This window comes from Hylobates moloch, unplaced genomic scaffold, assembly GCF_009828535.3.
Source record: "Hylobates moloch isolate HMO894 unplaced genomic scaffold, HMol_V3 SCAFFOLD_3, whole genome shotgun sequence".
Lineage (NCBI taxonomy): Eukaryota > Metazoa > Chordata > Mammalia > Primates > Hylobatidae > Hylobates > Hylobates moloch.
In genome coordinates, this window is record NW_026652278.1 from 141276557 (window position 1) to 141299755 (window position 23199).

Here is a 23199-nt window from a genome sequence, read left to right on the forward strand (position 1 = left end):
ATCCCAACATTATAACAAGGACTGTGGGAGTTAATGAGCCAGGAACATGGATAAAAACCAGTATAGCACAAGGGTAGCTAGCATCGTACTCAGGTCAACAATAATATGCCATAATGCAGTAAGTAACCACTCTTGCTACTTTTTTTTGAGACTTCCCTCTTTCAGAACAGAGAAGAGTTTTAATGTAGTACTTAACATTTCTCCTTAAACTTCAAATTTGTAGAAATTGTGGTAATCTGCTTATCAAAGAAGTTTAACATAGGACCCTCTGACAGAACTCCCTGACTAAAAACATAGAAAACTGGAGTGTTGGTCATCATCAGATGTCCTCCCTCAGCCATGAATGCCTTTAAATGATGCTAGCAGTTAAGAGCACCATAAAGCATCTTCTGCTTTGTTTTCAAGTATTTTTAAAAAATTTCTCAGCAGCCGGGTGCAGCAGCTCATGCCTGTAATCCCAGCACTTTGGGAGGCTAAGGCAGGGGATCTCTTGAGGTCAGCAGTTCGAGACCAGCCTGGCCAAAATGGTGAAACCCCGTCTCTACCAAAAATTTAAAAAATTAGTCAGGCATGGTGGCGGGTGCTTGTAATCTCAGCTACCCGGGAGGCTGAGGCAGGAGAATCGCTTGAACCCGGGAGGCGGAGCGTGCAGTGAGCCAAGATTGAGCCGCTACACTCCAGCCTGGGTGACAAAGTGAGACTCTGTCTCAAAAAAAAAGTTCTTAGCAGAAGAGGATTCTTGCACATTTCCCTTCCTTGCTTATTCATAAAAATGGAGCCACTGCTGCCAGAGAAGTGGCGAGGTGGTGCAGGGGCACCAGATCCCAGAGAAGACACTCAGCAATATCTTCAAGGTTCTTTTCTGTCACCTTCCCTCCTTGGCCAATCAGAACCAGGACCTCATTAGGAAATATATCCCCCGCCCCCTTGCCACTGTCAAACACAATCCTGTCTTTCTGAAGCAGTTGGCAATTATGAATGGTATCCTGAAAAACCGTAAATACTGCCATCCATTATGCTTTGTTGAGGAGGACCTTGCTAGCATACAGCATCTAGGCACTTTCTTTGTGCTGTCTCAGCATCATAGTTGGTGATGGAAGCAGGAATGCTCATTAGCATTTTAAGAGGTTTTAATAGAAATTGTTAGTTTGACAATAGAAATGGGACAGGTTTAATCCTGAATGCCATATTTGATCTCTCTGGTACAAATTCAATTCTTGCTTCAGTAAGAGAGTAATTCATTTACAGGAGACAAGGGAATATACACATTTTGCAAAGGAAATGATGAGAATTTTGCAAAGTCACAGCTTTATTTCTTGTATTTTCATTGCTCTTTGTCTGCATGTCTCTCAGGGCACTGGGAATCTTTGCCTTATATTTAACAATAGATGCTTCACACTTGCCAGTGATCTGTCCAGAGATCTTACTGAATACCCAGCTTTTCTTCTACCTCTGGAAAGCCAAGCTTCATTAGTGGGAGGTCCAATGAACTGAATCACTAGCTGAGCGATTCAAACACAAGCTCAGATTTGTGCTGTAGCAAAATGGCTCCCTCTCACGGCTCTTCAGAGTCATTTGTAACCATCAGCACCCATCCTGAAATGCAGAGGTTTCACTGAAGGTTTTAAGTTTAGGTGCACCTATCGCTCCTCATAAGGTTGTAAACATCTGAGCAGTAATAATGATGTGTCTTCATCTTCTTATCCCTTAAAACAGCACAAGTCATTGTTGTAGATTTTACTGAGGAGTGAAGAGGGAGAAAGAAAATTGTCTCTGTGTCTAACTATGTTTCTCTGTTCAGCTGCACTGTAATAAAATTATCCCCTTTATTTTTTCATGCTTTTTTCTTCTCTTTAGGAAAGGCTTATTTTCAAATAAAGGAACATATTTGGTTAAGTAATTGGATAAGTCATCCCTGTTAACGCTACATAATTGTTTGTTTTAATGCTTGAGGCTTAACACCTTTTAAAAAATATTAATTTAACAGCTTTGAAAAATGTCCTTGCCCTTATTGTTTGCTAAGAAGCTGCATTTCCTGGTGTTTAGTGGAGCCTTTGTTAGGTACACTTGAAAGTGGCCCTTCGCTTGGCCCCATGCCATGCTCGCTCTTGCTCACCCTCGAGCGCTCTCTCTCTCTCTCCCCTCCCCCCGCCCCCCCAACAAGGCCCCCTGTTCCTTCTGAGGCTCAAGGCTTCAGCCCAGCCACTCTCTTTTAGTCACTGGAGACCAGGCTTCCATCACTTGTCCTGTTTCCTGGTCTCTTTCCCTGCTGCATGTCACCCACAAATCCCAACACATGCCAGATTTGTAATTGCTGAGCTATATAGGGGATCAGGGTAGGGTGGGAGTGAAGGTTTAATCAAATAGACATTGGGAAAATTACAGTGGTTCACAGGAGCTCAACTGATAAACACTTGATTAGTTAGGATCCACGTGAAAATGTACATTGAAGTAGAAATGCCTGTGTTTCAGCCCCTCCTAATGTGATGAGTGTCCTTGACTCAGACAACACATCAGCTTGCAGTAAACCAGTGCTTACCCAAATTAGCTCAAGAAAGGGACTTGTTGTAGGACCATCACCTGCTTCCAGGACAGCTGAACAAGCAGGCTTCATGGAGAGCAGGGACCCAGGTACAGGTCTTAGGACCTCAGCTGTGGGTGTGGGGACCTGCACTCTGCTCAAAGTCCTGAGGCCTGAGTGCTGGGAGAGGCGGTGGTTCCTGCCCAGTGACCATGCCTGACCCAGCTGCCTGTGGCCTGACCATGTGGGGCTGCGTTGCCCTGGGCTGTGAGATTTAGACATGTGGGTCCACTGGTCACGTCCACCATGCTTCTCGAGCACTGATTTTCCACCTCCCCTGTTACTTTATTCTGGGGCAGGCAGTGATTAGCAGAGATCTTTTTATCTTCTGAGATATAACTTTCCAGAAAAATCATGTTCATATCTTTATTCCTATTAAGAATTTGGCTGGCCAGGCCAAATGGTGGCTCACGCCTGTAATCCCAGCACTTTGGGAGGCTGAGGCGGGCAGATGGCTTAAACCCAGGAGTTCAAGACCAGCCTGGGAATGAGACCCTGTCTCTATGAAAAATACAAAAATTAGCTGGGTGTGGTGGTGTATACTTGTAGTCCCAGCTGCTTGGGAGACTGAGGTGGGAAGATGCCTTGAGCCTGGGAGGCGGAGGTTGCAGTGAGCCAAGATTGCATCACTGCACTCCCGCCTGGGCAACAGAGTGAGACCCTGTCTTTTATTTAACAAAAGGTCTCTTATGGCCATTTACATTCAACAGTTCACAAACATTCTTTTTTTTTTTTTTTGAGAAGGAATTTCGCTCTTGTTGCCTGTGCTGGAGCGCAGTGGCACGATCTCAACTCACTGCAACCTCCACCTCCCGGTTCAAGTGATTCTTTTTTTTTTTTTTTGAGACGTAGTCTCGCTTTTTCACCCAGGCTGGAGTGCAGTGGCTCAATCTTGGCTCACTGCAAGCTCCGCCTCCCGGGTTCACGCCATTCTCCTGCCTCAGCCTCTCCGAGTAGCTGGGACTACAGGCGCCTGCCACCACGCCCGACTAATTTTTTTTTTTTGTATTTTTAGTAGAGACGGGGTTTCACCGTGGTCTCGATCTCCTGACCTGGTGATCCACCCGCCTCGGCCTCCCAAAGTGCTGGGATCACAAGCGTGAGCCACCGCGCCCGTCCTCAAGTGATTCTTATACCTGCCAAGTAGCTGGGATTACAGTCATGCGTCACCACGCCTGACCGATTTTGTATTTTCAGTAGAGACGCGGTTTCACCATGTTGGTCAGGCTGGTCTCAAACTCCTCACCTCAGGTGATCCACCCATCACGGCCTCCCAAAGTGCTGGGATTATAGGTGTGCACCACCGCACCAAGCCCACATTCTTAATCACTCATTTCAAGGTTCTGTGCCAGATGATTTAAGAAAAGGCACTGATAAACTAATATTGAGTTAGTGTTACATGTCAGAGACAAAGTGATTTTACAGGAATAAGCTAATTTTTATTCTCTAGCAAATCTTTGAGTTGGGCACTGCTACTACCTCCATTTTCAGGGGATAAAATGAAGACTTGGAAAGTTTAAGTAACTTTTGAAAGATAAAAGCAAATTGAATTATTGTTAAGTATAAAACGCATCAGAACAAGTGGTGGGAAACACATTAGACAAGTAGGTAGGGGGACAGATCATGGCCCAAATGCCACGCTGAAGATTTTGGAGTTACTTATTATGTTGGTAACAAAGACACACTGGGGTTTTTGAATCCTGGAGGTGATATCCCAACTACTCTTAGGAAAAATTTCTCTGGCAATACTATGTGGAATGGGAGAGACTGAGAGTAACTAAAGAGGCCTTTGATGCAATGCCAAGTGAAGCCGGAGAAGGACTTGGACCAGGGTGGTGGCCGTGGGTGGGGAATGGAATATAGAGCATGGTATGATTTTCTTTTAGGCTTTCCTTTTACGTCCCTTCTCTGGACCTTGTTTTTAAACACTAGCTTTTTAAACATTCTGCCATAGAGTGCTGTCGATTTGGAGTTGCCTTCAATTTTAGCAGCTAAAAATTAAACAGAACAACAAAAAAGTTAAATTTTGAAAAATTGCAGTTGTCCATCAGTTATCATTTATTGTGAGGAAATAAAATGATTAAACTCCTAGGAGTCACGTGTTTAACCTGGAACCATTAGAATTATCTATAGTTCTAAGCCTTATTGTGCCACTAATAACTATCTTATCCAGCCGTGATGAGAGTCTTAATTCCTTTTATGGAAGTAAAAAATAACATAATTTCAAAAAAAGGTAACTGATGATTTTTCTTATGTCTAATCTGAATGAAATATCTATGGAAGAAATGCATTAATGTGACATGCATAAGGAGAGAGGTGAGATGAGAAGAAAGAGAACGCCTCCTTGGTTTCTGTGACATGTTTTTACATTCTGTAAGCATTTTCTGTGTCAACAGATTAGTTAGCTAAAGATTTGTAAATTATCCTGATAAATAATGGTCATTCTCCTCTTTCAGCAGATTTCTGCTCACAGCAGATCTTCTTCCAATGTAAACGGTGGACCTGAACTTGACCGTTGCATAAGTCCTGAAGGTAGTTCTCAATCTGATCATTACTTTGATAAAGGAAATCGTGCATGGGAACTAGGTGCTCACCTAAAACTCACTCGTGCTAAGTTACAATCTTCCTAAAGAGGGATGTGATCACATCACCTATCACCCCTTTGGCCTTAGTAAGAGGCGGGGATGGGGGTTACTTCAAGATAAAGAAAAATCTCATTGTCATTAACTAGGCTATTGAAGCTTCAGATTTTAGACTTGGGCTTTTATTTTTGTGGTGATCTGCTCACAACTTCTAAATATATCTCCTTTCTCTCAATTAGATAACAAAACTGTGTTTTCTTGATTTGATTTCTTCTGTGTGCTGGACACTGGGACATGTAGTGAGAAGTGGGCAGATCTTAACCCTTCCCCCACATACCTTTTTGAGAAAGCTTTGAGCCAGGAATTAGCCTTAACAAGGCATCTATCTTATCTGGGTAGAATTTTCTCTACTAGAAAATCTTGAAGAGAAATCTTGAACATTTTGAAGATTAAATTCCCACCGCCATCCTCTTCTTTGTTTTTTTTTTTTTCTTTTTCTATCATCTTGTATCCCCTGCCCCTTTCTTGAACATTGACAAAAAAGTTTGGATAAGTTTTAGTGAAATATCCTTTTTACCTAAGGCTAATCACTTATTTCACCTGATGTCTCAGGGATTTGTTAGGTTTATTGACTATAGGTTTCTGATTTCAACCAACAAAGTCAAAAGGAAATTGGTGATTCAGGTGTTCTATTCAGGAAATGTGCCCAGATATTTTATTTAGTTTCACCATAGATTTAGAAATAAATGCATCACAGTTTACTATTTTACAAATATGTAGAAATCAGTATAAAATGCTGATGTTTTCTTTAGAATTTGCATTTATCCTTTTTGCAGGTGTGAATGGAAACAGATGCTCTGAATCATCAACTCTTCTTGAGAAATACAAAATTGGAAAGGTCATTGGTGATGGCAATTTTGCAGTAGTCAAAGAGTGTATAGACAGGTGAGTGGACAGTGAGGATAATTAATGAATAATGAAAATGATAAATAATGAAAACTGTATCATCTACAGATACAGTTTTCCTTGGAGTTTATTCTTAATTTTAAAAAGGCCCTTCTGGAAAGTCTCTCTTTGGTTTTCCCTGAGTCTGCCCTTGTGACCAGCCATTTCTTTCCTTTTTTTTTTTTTTTTAAATCTTTTTTTTAAAATCTTTTTTTTTTTTTTTTTGAGACGGAGTCTCACTCTGTCACCCAGGCTGGAGTGCAGTGGCGCGATCTCGGCTCACTGCAAACTCCGCCTCCCAGGTTCACGCCATTCTCCTGCCTCAGCCTCTCCGAGTAGCTGGGACTACAGGTGCCCGCCACCACGCCCAGCTAATTTTTTTGTATTTTTAGTAGAGACGGGGTTTCACAGTGGTCTTGATCTCCTGACCTCGTGATCCGCCCGCCTCGGCCTCCCAAAGTGCTGGGATTACAAGCGTGAGCCACCGCGCCCGGCCTTTTTTAAATCTTTAAAAAAAAAAAAGGCAGGGTCTCACTCTGTCACCCAGGCTAGAATGCAGTGGCACCATCATAGCTCACTGCAGCCTCAATCTCCAGGATGCCAGTGATTCTCCCACCTCAGCATCCCAGCTAATTTTTAAATTTTTAATAGAGACAGGGTCTTGCTTTGTTGCCAGGCTGGTCCTAGGCTCCTTGCTTCAAACAATCCTCCTGTCTTGGCCTACTGAAGTGCTGGAATTACAGGCGTGAGTGACTGTCCCCAGCAGGGATCAGCCATTTTGCATGCCCACAGGAAAAATATGATACGTATGTACATAGAGTATAAAACTGTTTTGTGTGCATTTGGGCTGAGATATATATAAGGTCTCATCATGAGCCAGAGAGGAATGAGAATAATAAGTCATTTTTAAGAACATCTCCTATATTTACCTGTGTCAGGTGTTGTTCTCAGTCTGTACTTGTATTAAATCACTTAATTCCTACAGTGATCCTCCCTCTCAGTTAATACTTAATGGAATATTCCAGTAGTTCAGGATATATGAGCTCTGACTCTGTTTAAGATCACAATCAGGCCAGGCCTTGTGGCTGGCTCACACCTGTAATCCCAGCACTTTGGGAGGCTGAGGTGTGTGGATTACATGAGGCCAGGAGTTCAAGACCAGCCTGGCCACCATGGTGAAACCCCATCTCTACAAAAAACAAGAAAATTCCAGGTTGGGTGGCACACGCCTGAAGTCCCAGCTACTCGGGAGGCTGAGGCACGAGAATCACTTGAAGCTGGAAGGCGGAGGTTGCGGTGAGCTGAGATCGTGCCATTGCACTTCAGCCTGGGCAACAGATCAAGACTCTGTCTCAAAAAAAAAAAAAAATCACAATCGGCCTACTTTTGCCTATTCCAGATTTTTTTATAAACAATATTCAAACTAGAAAAGACTCAGATTAGAGTCTTGGTTGAGATTAGAGTCTTGGTGTTTATAGGCTGCTATCCTTCCCATTCTAAGTGATACTTTTTATCATTTCTGGGATTTTTCCAGAAAGTTTTGGTAACTACAATTTTTCCGTTTTGTTACATCTCCAATGAAGCTTTAGTGCTCCTTATATTGGTACACAAGGTAATACCTTGTTCTCTGAGTCCTTTTACCCAGCTGTTATACACAGACTGCCACCTAAGTAACAAAGTAAGCATCTAAAGTACGTCTTTTAAAGACTATTCAGAAATCTGAGTCAGGATTTAGTTTTTGTTATAGGGAGAACAATTTAAGGACGAGTGATTCTTCCAAGCCAGGCCTCATCAGTGTGTACTATGACCACCTGGCAAATCCAGCTGTGCTTCAGAGAACAAGTGTATTCTACGAGTACTGTGGTGTTCTTTATTGAATGGTTTTTCTATACTCAAACACATTTTTGGCATGTTAAAATTAAATTATTTTAAAGGTGATTAAAAATTAAGTAATGGCTGGACATAGTGGCTCAGCACTTTGGGAGATGGAGGCGGGAGAATCACCTGAGGTCAGGAGTTCAAGACCAGCATGGCCAACATGGTGAAACCCATCTCTACTAAAAATACAAAAATTAGCCCAGTGGTGGTGGCAGGTGCCTGTAATCCCAGCTACTCGGGAGGCTGAGGCGGGAGAATTGCTTGAACCTGGGAGGCGGAGGATGCAGTGAGCCGAGGTTGCGCCATTGCACTCCAGCCTGGCTGACAGAGCGAGACTCTGTCTCAATGAATGAATGAATGAATGAATGAATGAATGAATGAATGAATAAATAAATAAATAAAAACATCAAGATTCTTATATCCGTGTGAATGATCTCTCTAGTGCCAGGAAAGAGCATTTAAAGGTGTGACTAACATGGTACCAGATCAGATCCTAGCTGAAGTTTTGGCTGCGAAATAATGAAAGGGGACTTTTCACTTTTGAATTATGGGCTAATGTCGTTAATGGACTAATGTAAAAATATATTGATAATAGCATTTTCTGTTAATTTGGTTTTTTAAAACTTTATTCTGTCTCCTAAGAGAACTATTTTGAGATTTACATATAGAAAGACTCTTTCTTGCCTCTCCCTGATGTAACAGAATTGAAATACTTTAAATATGAGTTTCTTAGTATTATAGTTAATATTTATGAAAGAATATTTAATTAACATACAGTATGGCTTTGTTTTTGTTTTTAATTTTTTGGGTACCTTTGTCCCCTGACTCCACTAGATATTTTCTTTAATGCACAGAGGAAGAGCCAAGTTTTTCCTTCCTGGGTCTGTGCTGTAAATAAAACAGGAATCAGCCAGGTGTGGTGGCTCACGCCTGTAATCCCAACACTTTGGGAGGCTGAGACGGGAGGATCAGTTGAGCCCAGGAGTTCAAGACCAACCTGGGCAACATAATGAGACCTTGTCTCTACAAAAAAATAAAACAAAAATTTTAAGTATGAAAAAGAAAGAAAACAGGAAGGATGGTATCTGATTTATGTCTTTAAATGGTCTTCCTCTGATTATTCCATAGGTCCACTGGAAAGGAGTTTGCCCTAAAGATTATAGACAAAGCCAAATGTTGTGGAAAGGTATAGTATGCATAACTCCTTTGTGAAAGAAACTAGAGTAACTTGGTGAGGTGTTTATTGTGATGAAGGAATTTAAGTGGGGACTTGACACGACTATCATAGCAGGAGTAGAGACCAGTAATAGTGGGAAAAACAGTTAAGCTGTTTTATTCCTGCTGTTTTTCAGAAACTTTAATCTTAAAACAGTAAATTGATTTGATCTTGGTCCTAACTAGAAAATGTAGATTCTTTTCTCTGAGAGATACCTATTTTAACACCCAACAACACTCAAAAGGTGTATCAAGAACTGTGAGGGACCTGGGACTTTACTGGCAAGCTAACAAAGCCTTCCAGCTTCATATAAGCCAGTGGAACACAAGATTTCTGAGTCAGAGACAAAAGAATTTGTTACTCGTGACACAGCAGGTAGCGTGAGCTTCATGCTTGCATTGGTTCCCCTTAACTCCCAAGTCCCATGGCAGTGAGGCAGAGGGGCCCAGCTGGATGATTTACACACAGTGGGTTTATGTCATAGCTGGGGAACTCTGAGCTTAGGAAACCTTCAGTCTTAGGAGGAGGTGCTAGCAATCCTGCCCGATCTTTGCCTCAGAGGAGAATATTATTTTCATTATCCTGGTCAGGAAACAAATCTGCCGTTTGCCCAAAAGGGAGACTCATCTCTGTGTTCCAAGGGTGTTTCCTGGACAAACATCCTTGGAAAGATAGTTTGGAACAGAAGCTGATGCATGATGAGCAGAAATGCTGTGAAGAATCATCTCCTCAATAAGATAAACTCTTTTCTTCTGTCCCACTCTCTAACTGGGGTTGGGAAAAGATCAACCAATAAAATGCTGCTGCAGTTACTGATACTTTAACTGTGTTTGAAAAAATAAATATTCCATAGCAGTGATGACAAAGACCTTTTTAGATTCCATTCTGGTAACATATCAATTAAGAGAACAAGCTGTAGAGCTGCATCATTCAACACCAGAGCTACCAGTCACGTACAGCTACAAAGCACTTGAATGTAGCCAGTCTGGATTGAAATGGGCTGCTAAGTATAAAATACACACCAGATTTTGAAGACTTAGTACTAAAAAAAGAATGTGAAATACCTCATTAATATCTTTGTATATGATCACATGTTGAAATGAAAATATTTGGATATATTAAGTTATAATTTTAAAAACCTTGCCTTTTAATGTGGTTCTTGGTTAGAGTTACGTATTTGGATCATGGTGTATATTTATGCTGGATACTGCTGCTCTAGAGCCAGATTCTATAAAGTGTATTCCTGGCCCTGCCTCTTCTTGGAAAATTTATTTAACCCCTCTATTTCTTCCTTTAAAATGTGGTTATTATCAACACCTAGAAAATAAGATTATTGTGAAAATTGGTTGAATTAAGCCATGGAAAACAGAGAAGTGCTAGTATATGATAAGAATTCAACACATGTTAACTGCTAACATTATTAATATGCCAGAGGAGTTTAGAATTTATAATTAGCAGGATTTGATCTGATAGTTGTCATTTTATAGTTATGGAACTCCTAAACTGGTCTTCATTGGACTTCTACAAAGTAGTGTATTTTTAACAGGAAATGTTAAATATTCTGCTCAAATGTTTTAGAAAAATCTTCTCAGAACTCCAGAATGGAAAAACCAGGAGGCAAATTTGTCATTTACTTTTTTTTTTTACCACACTGTGATAATTACTGAAGCATAGACTGTATAGACTGTGCGAAATGCCCCTTTTCCTTTGAATAAGTAAGGTTTTCTTTCCCTTAATTTTCTTTAAATAATTTGATGTGCTTTTACTTATTCTTCTAGCAATATTACTAATGTTTTTCACTGTAATAGCCTTTTCTCCATATGTGTAAGGGTTCTGCTTTCGATGTGGTGTTGTGTGATTTAAGCAGAACGTATCATAATTTGGTAAGCCAGGTTCTATAGAACTACATTAAAAATTTTTTCAAAACAGTAAAAATAAAAGGTGCTATGGTAAGGATATGGTTTACGTGATTAAAATTTAAACAGCTGTTTCCATGGTTGGAAAAAGTCTTTGTATGCAAAAAATTTAGTCTAGTACACTAAGGGCTGAGGCAAATGGATAAGTCAGTTCTAACATTTGAATCTTATTTTTTCTAGTCTCTGAATGTCATTCTATTTTTGTAATGCATGATCGAATATTTTTCCACTTTTACATTTTGCTTATCTAAACTATTTCCACATTAAGACTATACAAAATTATAATTTTAAAACTTGATTAGTTACAAATAAGTTTATTTTTCCCATTAGATTTTATTTTTAGAAAAAAATTATATAGAGAATTTTTGTTAATTTGAGGGAGTGGTATTCAGTCACTGCTTTGGAGTGTTGGCCACCTCTGCTATATACAGAAAATTAATAATGCTGAAAATAATATCTACTATTTGTTAAAATGTATTATTTATCCAGGCTTGGATATATAGGAACTTTGCACATTACCTTTAATGACTTGCAAAACAGATGCGCCAGTTTTACAGATAAGGAAACAGACTCAGATTAAATAGCTTCCAAAAAGTCACACAGAGACAGAGCTGTGACTGGAATTTTGGGCTGTTTGGTTACACAGCCTGCACGTTGGCTGATCTACTGTGTTCCCTCTCTAAGTTCAATTCATTCATTTCTTCAGGTGATACGATACTTGGGGAACATTCTTACTCTCTTGCCTTCTGTTTGTTCATCCTTAATATACACAGGCATTGTTAAGATTCATGTATTCACCTAAATTTTGGTGTGTATTCTGTCTGCAAGACACTGTGCTAAGAATAGGGTGATGTATAAATTAATACCAGTTCTGCAAAGAATGTTGGAGTTCAGGGGAAGCACGTGGGAGAGAAGTAGGTGACCAGCGAAGATGCTACAGAGGAAGAAGCATTTGGGCTGGAGCAGGAACAGTGGGTAGGGAGGGTTTTAGGAGGCAGCAGTCAAAGAGCGGCCTACCAGGTGGTCAGAACAGTCTGAGCAAAGGCCCAGAGGACAGAAAGCACGTTGGGCCCTTCTAAGTAGGAGATTATTACAAGAGCTGCGTTGGGGCCAGATTTATAGAGGCTTTTGAGAATGCTATGGTATTTATAAATTTAAGAATTCTTCCAGTTCTAATATTCTCTTTCATGCTAAATAAATATCTATTGAATTCCCACAGTGTACAAAGCCCTGAGCTTTCTGTTCTGGTGCTTAGAAGTGGTCCTTCTTTGTCTTCCTACTGTATACAGTTTTGCATTCATCATCTACATGGGCCCAGGCAGGACATAAATCCAGAAGTATATTTGGAAGTATTCGTTTCCTCAGGCTGTGGGGATAAATAACCACAAACTTGGTGGCTTAAAACAACCAAAAATTACTCTCTTACAGTTCAGGAGGCTGAGAGTCCAAAATCCATGCATCCTTTGGGGGTTTTGGGGAGAATCTGTTCCTTGCCTCCGAGCATCCAGTGACCAGCAGTATTCTTGGGTTGTGGTCACATCCCACCAGTCTCTGCCTCCATCTTCACGTTGCCTTCTCCTCTGTCTGTGTGAAACTTCCCTGTGCTTCTCTAGGAACATTTGTGGTGGCATTTAACCCTCTCCCCGCCACAATCCAGGGTTATCTCTCCACTGCAGAACCCTTCATGACATCTACAGAACTCTTTTCCCAAGTAAGGTAATATTTCCAAGTTGCAGGGATTAGGATTGATGTCTTTGGGTATCCATTATTCAGTCTGTTGTGTATATTTATCACAGAAATCACATGTGGTGATTTGTACATTTTCTCTCTCTCACCACTTTCTCCTCAGCAGTGTGCTCTGAGCAACACAGACGGCAGCTGTGAAGCCATTGTGGGTAGCGCAGTGCGTGATGTGTCTACTCCTTCACATGAACACTTTGGTACCTACTGTTCATTAGTAACTGTGCTAGTTGCTGGAGAGTGAGGTAACCAAAACCTCCACAAGCTCTCAGTTCTAGAGGGTTAGTGACCAGCACACAAACAGTTAAAAGATGGTGGGATGAGAGCTGTGATTTGGGGCTGTGAGAGCAGGTGAGAGGACTACCTGACCCAGCTGTGAGTGAGCAGGGGAGGTGACTTAGAAGAGGGAAGGTCTAATCTGGTTCTGAGAAGTATATAGGAGTTTGCCAAGAAGTAAATAAAGTTCCAGATAAAACTATGGCTGGGCTGGAATGGTGGCTCATGCCTATAATCCCAGCACTTTGCGAGGCTGAGGTGGGAGGATTCCTTGAGCCCAGGAGTTCGAGACCAGCCCTGGCAACATAGTGAGACCCCATTTCTACAAAAAAAATAATTAACTGGGTGCACACCTGTGGTCCCAGCTACTCAGGAGGCTGAGGCAGGAGGATTGCTTGAGCCTGGGAGGTTGAGGTTGCAGTGAACTGGGATCACACCACTGCATTCCAGCTTGGGTGACAGAATGAGCCTCTTCTCAAAAAAAGAAAACTACTTGTGCAGATGCCTAGAAGTCTAGGTAAGGGATTGGCAAGAGGAACAGAGAGAACTGAATGGATGAATGGATGGATTCAGAGGCCACCAAGGAGGTAAATGGGCAGACATTGGTGATTGTGGGTATATTATCCACCCACAAGGAGAAGGAGGAAAGGAGGAATCGGTGCAATTCCTGTTTCTGCTTGGGACAGCCAGGTTTGTTCGATAAGATGGAGAACACAGAGGAAAGGACTGCTTTGTGGGCTGGGATGGGTTGAGACAAGATGATTAGTCTGGTTTGAGAGAGTTGTTTTGTCTCTATTATACCCCCCCATCCCTCTCTCTTTGTACGTTAAAAATCACCATGTCCAAAGATAAGGCAGTGTCCTTTGCCAAGTTAGCAGTTTTGTCATTTACTCTCACACAGAACTGTGGAACACTGCCATGAAACGATTCATATGTAAATTATTTGGAGTTAGAATCATGAATCACTTAACATATATAATGGTAGATAATTGAATAATGTAAGTTCAGTATGGCTCAAGACAAAAGTGATATTCATATTATATTTAGAAATATTCTCCTGGAAAGTTTAGTCTAGAGAGCATTTTTTACATATTAGAAACAGACTACATATAGGTTGCACAAGAAATAGATAACGTTTGTTAACGATTTTTATGCAGTACTTTTATTTTGCTTCTGATGATGGTTAGTTTCAAAAGTGGATTGTTCCTTTATAGACAATTTTACAGGGACAGCAAGAGGTTGAGAAAGGCTAACAGCTCCCATGTTTTAACAAAAACATTCACTCTGTGCTTAGAATACTAGCCATTGTCAAGTAGAATTCAGTAGGCTAATAAGTGATGGTGGAGGAAATGTTGCTGCAGTATTTGAAGGGTAACACTGCTGGTGGCCCTTAGGAGAAGTTCCACAATGTATCCCAGAAGACCTTCTGTTGTGCCTTTTATTGAAAAAGATAATAACTTTTGGGAGTTGTAGTCTCCTTATGTGGTAGATATCTTATTTTCTTCAATTTGAGAGAGGTTCTTGGGGTACTGGTGAGGGGATTATCTTACAGATATCACTAAATTAGCAACACAAACACAGCCCCCAAGGAGAGGCGAATATATAGACTCTTCTAACTTCGGATAAAATGAGGAGCAGGGAGGAGAATTGAAGTGATAGATTCATTTAGCTTTAAAATAAAAAACCTATTTAATGACAGTAGCAACTGTTGTCTTTGCTTCACATGGAGTGAAATAAATTCATGTGCTTGTTTATACATGTTCACAAAAGTGTATCTAACCCTGTCTTTTAGTGTGATTGAGGATATGCTTGGTGCAGATGATCCACAAGCTTCAAAATATATGAATCAATGGAGAGGGTTTGCCAAGTCTTTTCTTTGTCTTTGCAACCACGAGGGGCTGGCTGTACAGCTGCTTTCCAAGGGAGGAAACGGGGCTCTGTCTGCTGCTCTGTAACTTAGACAGATGGGCTTGGAGACAGGTAGGAGAACCTGTTCTTGGCTTCCCAGCTGTGGTTTACTGGGGTCTAAGAAACACCATTCTTCAGATTTTGAAGCGTTTGTTGAGTCCTGAGCCAGTCAAAGACTTCCTAACCCTGTTCATTAAAAGAAGCATAGATTCTCCTCCTTGCACAAACCCTGGTGTGATTCTTAATCCCCAAATCAGTGTGGTGCTACTGCATGCTCTTATCTTTTCAAGGAATTAAATATTTTCAGCTTACAGCTATAATTTTTATTTTGAAGAATTCCAGCTTGGCATTTACTGAATTCTTCCCCTTTGGAAGGTGATAATATGTGTATAAGAAAGATGGGCTTGGATGTCAGAAACCTAGTTTATATTCAACCTCCAGTGACTGTTTCCAAGGATAAAGTGTTCAAACATTACACAAGTACCTTACACAGCTACTAACAAACAGTGAATGATTCCTAGTAAATATTGGTTTCTTTCTTTCCCATACTTCTGTTGAGCAAATTTGCACTGTCACTCGCTAACATTTATTGAGTGACTGCTTGGACAAGCACAGTGCATTCAGTGCTCAAGAAACAAAACCTACCATGTGCAGGAGCTTGAAACAGATTTTTCTCCGCATGTTATTTATTCGTTTGTTATAATTTCTATTTCCAGCTATTGTCCAAAAGGATGAGGTGGCCCTTAGCTTCATGCATCCATGTGTAAAGATACATGTACACGTTGAGAGGTCTTAATGTCTCATTTAAAACACAGCAATCATTGTTCATGATTCATGGGTTGATGTATTAAGAATAATTCGTTAATTCTGTAAGTAAACATTTTGCTACAGTGCTGATCCCAACTGCATTACTCACCAGGATTGATAATCAGGTGGTGTTTTCAGAGGAGAAGTGATTAGAGCTAAAATGAGAATAGTGGTCCCCGTGGTACTGTATGTTTTCAGATTTCTGAAATACAAGATGTTAAGGAACATCCATCTGGTGAATGATTTAATATCCAGTCATAGAAGAAGAAAGTTCTTTTTTTCATAAATTTCAGCATGAAATTCAAATTCATGTTAGTAACAGTTTAAAAACTAAAAATGCTTAATGCCAGAAGTTATATGCCATAAGCATGCCAAGTTTTCTTATATGCCTAGTCTTTATTTGTGAGTGTATACTGAAATCAAAAAGTGGTTCTGGCTGAATTACAAAGCACAGAGCTGTGTGCTGAAGTTTTCATAGCATCACAACCTCTTAAGGTGTTAGAAATAATGAAGAGCGAGAAGACAGTATGCTTAATACACCACAAAAGCACCATGGAGCCTTTTGGGGATGTTTAGGAGTCTGTATCTTTTTGGTAATGTCAACAGTATGTTCACACTGTCCCTACGGGGACAATTAGGTCGGGTTTAGTTGTCTTTGTGCCAAGAGCAATGCTTTCTTTGGCATCAGATCCACAGGCTGTGTTTGTTTTGCTGTCCTCCAGGCCTTAGAGAGCAGAGGGTTCTGCGATTTCTGATCTCCTCTCTATACCGTTCATTTGACAGGAACACCTGATTGAGAATGAAGTGTCAATACTGCGCCGAGTGAAACATCCCAATATTATTATGCTGGTCGAGGAGATGGAAACAGCAACTGAGCTCTTTCTAGTGATGGAATTGGTCAAAGTAAGAGGATAGAGAGATTTTCTTGGTGCCTAGTCCCACAATTTACAGTATCCTTGAAGGACCTAATCAGAAAAGTGTATTGCTACTTCGTAACTTTCATTATTTATAATCGCTGATTTTAGTGGCGCTTGTGTCATTCTCTGCTTTATGCCAATGAGCCATCTTTCTTACCTTCATAGGATTGCACTGTTGATGCTTTGATACGTTCTTTTATGTATCCTTTAGGGTGGAGATCTCTTTGATGCAATTACTTCATCGACCAAGTACACTGAGAGAGATGGCAGCGCCATGGTGTACAACTTAGCTAATGCCCTCAGGTATCTCCATGGCCTCAGCATCGTGCACAGAGACATCAAACCAGAGAATCTCTTGGTATGTCATCCCTGATTTTTCTGTTCCAATGAATGCCTCTCTTCCTTTAAAAGGAGCACATGCAAATAATGGCATTTTATAGTCTATACCAGTCCTACATTATGAGACTTTAAATTTAGAAAACTAGCAAGACTCATGTCAATGACCATCAAATACTAAAGGAGTTCTTGAATTTTTCTGCATTTGTTATTTACCAGATGTATCATTTCGTTCTCACTCTGCTATAAAGAACTACCTGAGACTGGGTAATTTATGAAGAAAAGAGGTTTGATTGACTCACAGTTCCACAGGCTTAACAGGAAGGCCTCAGGAGACTTACAATCATGGCGGAAGGTGAAGGGGAAGCAAGCACCTTCTTCACATGGTGGCAGGAGAGAAAGAGCGAGGAAGGAAGTGCCACACATTTTTAAACCATCATATGTCATGAGAACTCACTGTCACAGGAACAACATGGGGGAAATCGCTTCCATTATCAAGTCACCTCCCATGAGGTGCCTTCCCCAACATTGGGAATTACAGTTCAACATGAGATTTGGGTGGGGACACAGAGCCAAAACATGTCACCAGATATAAGAAAATACATTTTCATTTATATTTTAGTTGATGGTACTGACTTAAAGGTGAGCAGGAAAATTACTTTATAGGGCAGAAAATTGTGAAGAATATGAGACAGAATTAGAGGCTCATAGGAGACAGGAGTGGAACGTGGGGGTTCATTTATTTGCAGGGAATAATTTTGGAAATAGTCTAGTCCATTCATCTCAGCTTTACAGGCATGGAAACTGAGACCAAGAGATGCCTTTTTTTTCCTTAGAAGTCTCTTTTATCCTATTATTCTACAGAATAAAAAGTCTTATTCTACTATGGTACCCAGAGTTCTTCATAGTCTGATCTCAATTTGCCTTTTCAGCTTCCTGTCCTGTTAATAACTCTTATCCATCCAACCCAACATGGCCTAAGCTTCAAGCCATATTGAACTCACCTTCATGGTGACTCTTGATAACTAGACACAGCTTGCTAATTGGGAACCAATCCTCATGACCACGTTATAGAAGAATTTTAGAGAAACTGGTTGGAGGATTTGACATTTACACTCCTCCCAGCCCCCCACAAACACACGTGACATAGTTGGCTTCTTTATTTCCACCTTTCAGGGCTCTCATCCTCATTCCTGCTTAGGAGGCAAGCTTATCTGAGTCTTCTACATCATGTTAATCCAAACACAGATTCCTCCATCCGCAGTTTTTAGTTAAGACTTGACTTACCAACAGCCTTACACCTCCATTGCTTCTGTCCATACTGGTCTTCATTTGCAACGTCCTCTCTTCCAGCAGTGTGGTAAACCATTCATCTTGTAATACATTGAGCAGAAGACTCACCCTAGACTTTCTAGACAAAGTTCAGTCACAGCCACCTCGGGTTTCTGCTGCACTTGCTATGGTGTTGTGATCTTTATCATATACTTGTCTGCCTCTTTGGGATTATGAGTACCATGGAGGCAAGGTTTGTGTCTAATTATCTTTATATCTCCAGTGGCTTGGATGGTGCCACGTAAACACATAATGGACAGCAGAGTGTTGCTCACTGACCACTGACACTCACTCAGCTAGCAACTGGTGCTAGAGCATGAGCCTCTACAGCCTGCTGTGAGCACCAGACAAATAACTGTTGAAAGGAATATGCATTGATGCGCAGCGTCTGAAGCCATCCTGGGGACTTTTTATTTTTTGGCTAATCTAATCCAGAGTACCCGTCTTTTCTTTTTGGTAATATCGTTTGATGATTTCTGAGTATCCATTTAAAAGTATGTGAAATTTTATCTCACTGTTTTCTGCCTTGAGGGAATTATATTTCATTTCTATATGTTCTTATTAGGAAAAGAAATATCCCTGCTCTGTGTTAAAAAAAAAAAAAAAAAGGGGGGGGGGCGGATTGTGGACTTGGTTTTACGAACTCTAACAAGGAATGGAGACAGAGTTGTAAACCGAGCCTCAGGAGGAAAGTAAGGATATGGCGTTCTCTCCTCAAAACAGGCTTCTCGCCCATTGGGACCTTGCAGCATGCCAGGCTCCTCCACCATCGAACTGAGTTTGGCCCGGGCTTGGCAAACAAAGGCACAGGGCTTTCTCCAGGTGTGCCCAGACAAAAACACCGGGGCATTCATAAGGATACCCCCTTGACTGTTTCCTGCCCTCCACAACCTGCCTTGCCCCACTGGCTCCAGTTACTGCATTCTCTGAAAATATGGGAGCCACAGGTTCCCAAGAAACCCCTGGAGCCAGTCTGTCCAGCAGCCCTGATTTAAGGCCCAGCAAAGAAGGTGACTGAGGTGCTTGTGAGCTTCCCTATAAACCAGGAGAGTCCATTCCCAGCTCACAGATCTCACTCTCACCTCCTGTTTCTTCTCTTTTCCACTCAGAGTTTCTTAATATATGTAAAGAATCTGACACCGCCTCCTTTTTTCTTGTCACACATCAAGGGTGGATAATGTTTTTCACTTCTTCAGGAGAATTGGCTAAAATTTAAAAAATTTAAAAGAGTAAGTAATGTAATAGGGATTGATGTCTCCAACATCAGAAGTCTCAGAATGCAATCAGGAAATCAGAGTCACACTCCTCATTGAGTCTCACCTGTCCTAGGTGAGCGTCCACCCCTTTCCAAACCTACAAGCAGCCCTCTTGTGTTAACCCAGAAAGGGAGGAGAAGGAAGAAGAGGATAAAACTGACCTCTGGAAGAGGCGAATGTGTGATGTAGAAAGGCTCTGCTGAGCCTTCAGAAACAACCTTAACCTCATATATCTCAGTAAAATGTGTTTGCGATTGAGAACCTAACTAGATCACTTGGCAGTTTCTAGACTAGTCAGCAGGTTGGTATTGGCCTGGGAGGAGAGGGTGCCATTGAGATACTAAAAGTAAATACCCAGAGTGACTGTCGGCCTCTTCTTGCTCTAAGAACTAATTCAGTTTTTAAACACCAGAGCATTCAGACATCTGATTTGCATCCCTCTCTCCGGTAAGCAGCATCATAATTTAAAACCCTGCCAGTGGAGATGTATGGGTAGCTGTGTCAGGGAGCACAGGGGTGGCCGTTAATGCTGTGAGTTACAGCCTGGTGGTGCCGTGTCAGAGTTAACAATGAGAGACCAGTGATAAATTCAGGTTGTCCAGGAGTTCTGGGGATAGGGGAGAGAAGAGAAGAGGGTTGGTTTCTCATATTTGAAGTCCTTCTAAATCATTAAGTTGACATTTTATTTAGAGAACATGCAGTGTTCATTTTGTATGTGGGATCTGCATTCCTCGCATTTTTTATTTTTGCATTCTGAGAGCAACTTTTGACAGAAGCATCTCACAGCTTGTGGTGGGGCGTTTGAACACTGCAGGGCTGGAGTTCTCACAGTTGTGATTGTTTAAATTCACTCAAAATCTGTAAGTAAGTGCAGGCTATAGTCAGGGTTCTGGCAGGCCTATCCAGTTATTTTTCAGATACAGAATCTTGCAGAATGGTTCTGTGGAACGAATAATGATCCTGGCTGGAGCCCCTGCCTGGCCGTATGACTAGTAACCTGAGTGCTGTGCGCCTCAGTCTCCTCATTTGTAAAATGGAGGTAACAGTTCTCTTCCTAATTGCCCAGTGGGGTGGCTCTAGAAGTCCAGTGAGATAATCTTCGAAGGAATTTTGAAATCTCCAAAGTCTTTGAGAATGTCAGTTTCTGGGGAGACCTGAACTCTGCCAGAAAGCCTTTGGAGTCCCTATTCATCTAGTCACCTCTTTATTAAAGGCAACTGTTTTTAAAGCAATGATGTGTGTGTCTCTGTATCTATCTAGAGAGAGATATATGTATAATTTCTTCCTGCTTTGAAGACAGTCTCCCACTAAGATTTGAAATGTATTCATATTAGACATATTTGCTTCTGTGTCCAGCACTGGGGAGAGATGAATCAGATAAAATATGATTTCAGGCTTGTCTGCCCCTAATGACACTTCCTTTTTGATGTTTAGTCAAGGAATATCACTTGCACAGACATAATCCAGCAGTTACAGACTGTTCAGTCCCTTTCTATTTATGCTCCTGCATCTGACTCTGAATTCTTTATAGAGGATGTGAGAAACAGGACTTCAGGGGCTTCTGAGTATCTGACAGCAACCTCTGAATACCCTAGGCATCACTAAATGGAGTCTTTAAAATAAACACTATTTTTCAAAAATTGTACCTAATGAGTATATTTTTAAGTTGTTAAAACAAAGTAATAGTAACATTAATAAAACTTTTTTTTAACTCTCATGATGCAGACAGTTAGGAAATTGTGCTTATAACATTCTTATCGCTGTAATTACTTAGGAAATTTCTTTCCAAAGTCTGGGTTTTGGTAAAAGCATTATAAATTCTAACTATAATTATATCAGATTGTTCCTGCTAATGTTTACATTAAACATAATGGGTGGAAAGTTTTCCTAAGACTGTGACGTGACTAAGAATCTGGAATCCGTTACTTTAGGCTGAATCATTCATATCTTTCAAAATGTTTCTGCTGACTTGTGGGCTGACTCAGAGTTGTAAATACCTATGAGGGACTCAAAATCCTCATCATTACTCCTGTGGAACTTTAAAGTCATAAAGATATGTGTTAGGGATGTGTATTCAGTATATAAGACTGGAAAACGTTATTCAGATTCTAAAGGTGAAACATGTTCTTATTAAATGGATAAGGACATCACAGGTAAGGTAGGTATTTCAGTGCTGTCCTCTTTAAAATGCCTGTAAAACTTGGGGAATTACTGGCCTGGGGGAGCCCTGCGGTTCTCCATGCTTTTTACTGATGGCTATTTAAATCACTCCCCCTCATTAAGTAGCAGACTAATGGATGATGTTGCTAACATGCTTATCTTGAAAAAACATCATTTTCTAAATTTTTCTCCTTCTATAATAGTGGTTGAGATAAATATCTGGTTCAGTAAAATATGAGACAAAGCAAACTAAATATGTTTAAAATAGAAAAATAGAAACAGGCATTACAATGAGTATAGACTAGGTCTCTGCAGCAATTTATTCTCTGAAATTCCATGTTTTCAAAATGGACATTCAAGAGACAAATAGACTATACACTCAGGTTCAGGATTGCATGGTGAAACTTGAATTATGCTGTCATATGGACTAGTTTGCTTCCAAAGCTATCCACTTAGAACATAACTTTCTAAAGTTATATTTATCCCATAGTTTTGCTTATATATGAAATTATTATGAAGCCAACACATGTTCATTGTAAACATTTTAGCAACCACTGAAAAGTATAAAGAAAATTAATCCTTCATGCTACTGCTTAGAGATAAACTTAACATTTTTGAGTATTTTATGTGTAATTTTGCATTCTTTGACTCTGCGTAATAGTGACTATTTCCCATATGATTAATATATTGGAAAAGTGCTTATTAGAAAGTATGTAATATTTTATTATGGTAATGTATCATAGTTATTGCCCTATTACCCATTTATGTTGCCCTTAGTTTTTAAAAGTCATAGATAAATTCTGAGATTAGCATCCTTATATATAACATTTGGGTCCCATCTCTATTCCCCTAGAGTAGATTTTGAGAAGTAGACTTATTGGGTCAAAGGTTATAATTGATATAAAAAATTTGCTATATATTGCTGAAATGCTTTCTAGAAAGCTTCTTTAAGCATAAACAGTCACGTCTCCACCAGCATTTTTAAACCTTTTCCAATGTGATAATTATCTATCAGCCAGTCCTTCCAGGAAATGGAAAGAACATGTTTTATTTTTTTACTTTTTATTTTTTCTCCTTTATCATTACCCACAAGGAAGGAGCATTTATTGAGCCCTGTTCTGAGCTTTGTCTCATTTCACCTTCACACCAACTTCACAAGGGAGGTACTGGCATTATCTCACTTCATAGATGAAAAAATGTGCTCAGAGAGGTTATGTGACTTTCAGAGGTCACACAACCAGATGTGTGGACTTGTTATGGAAGTTCAGGCTGCCTGATCCCAAAGGTCATTTTCTTTCTAAACTTCTAAGGTTTTCCCCTATATCATATTTGTATTTCATCATTGACTG

At 40.5% G+C, this 23199-nt stretch overlaps 1 protein-coding gene across 6 annotated transcripts in view; it reads left to right on the plus strand.

The window, feature by feature from the left end:
- Positions 1-23199, plus strand: part of DCLK2 (doublecortin like kinase 2) — a 182405-nt gene that overhangs the window by 136703 nt on the left and 22503 nt on the right. For 2 of the 6 annotated variants that reach the window (XM_032148125.2, XM_032148133.2), the window contains 5 exons: positions 5038-5113; positions 6000-6108; positions 9115-9172; positions 16633-16752; positions 16978-17124. In XM_032148125.2, coding sequence (XP_032004016.1) covers positions 5038-5113; positions 6000-6108; positions 9115-9172; positions 16633-16752; positions 16978-17124 — 510 coding nt within the window. The remainder of the gene's footprint in view (positions 1-5037; positions 5114-5999; positions 6109-9114; positions 9173-16632; positions 16753-16977; positions 17125-23199) is intronic. The other 4 variants (XM_032148141.2, XM_032148128.2, XM_032148145.2 and 1 more) reach the window with 3 other exon arrangements.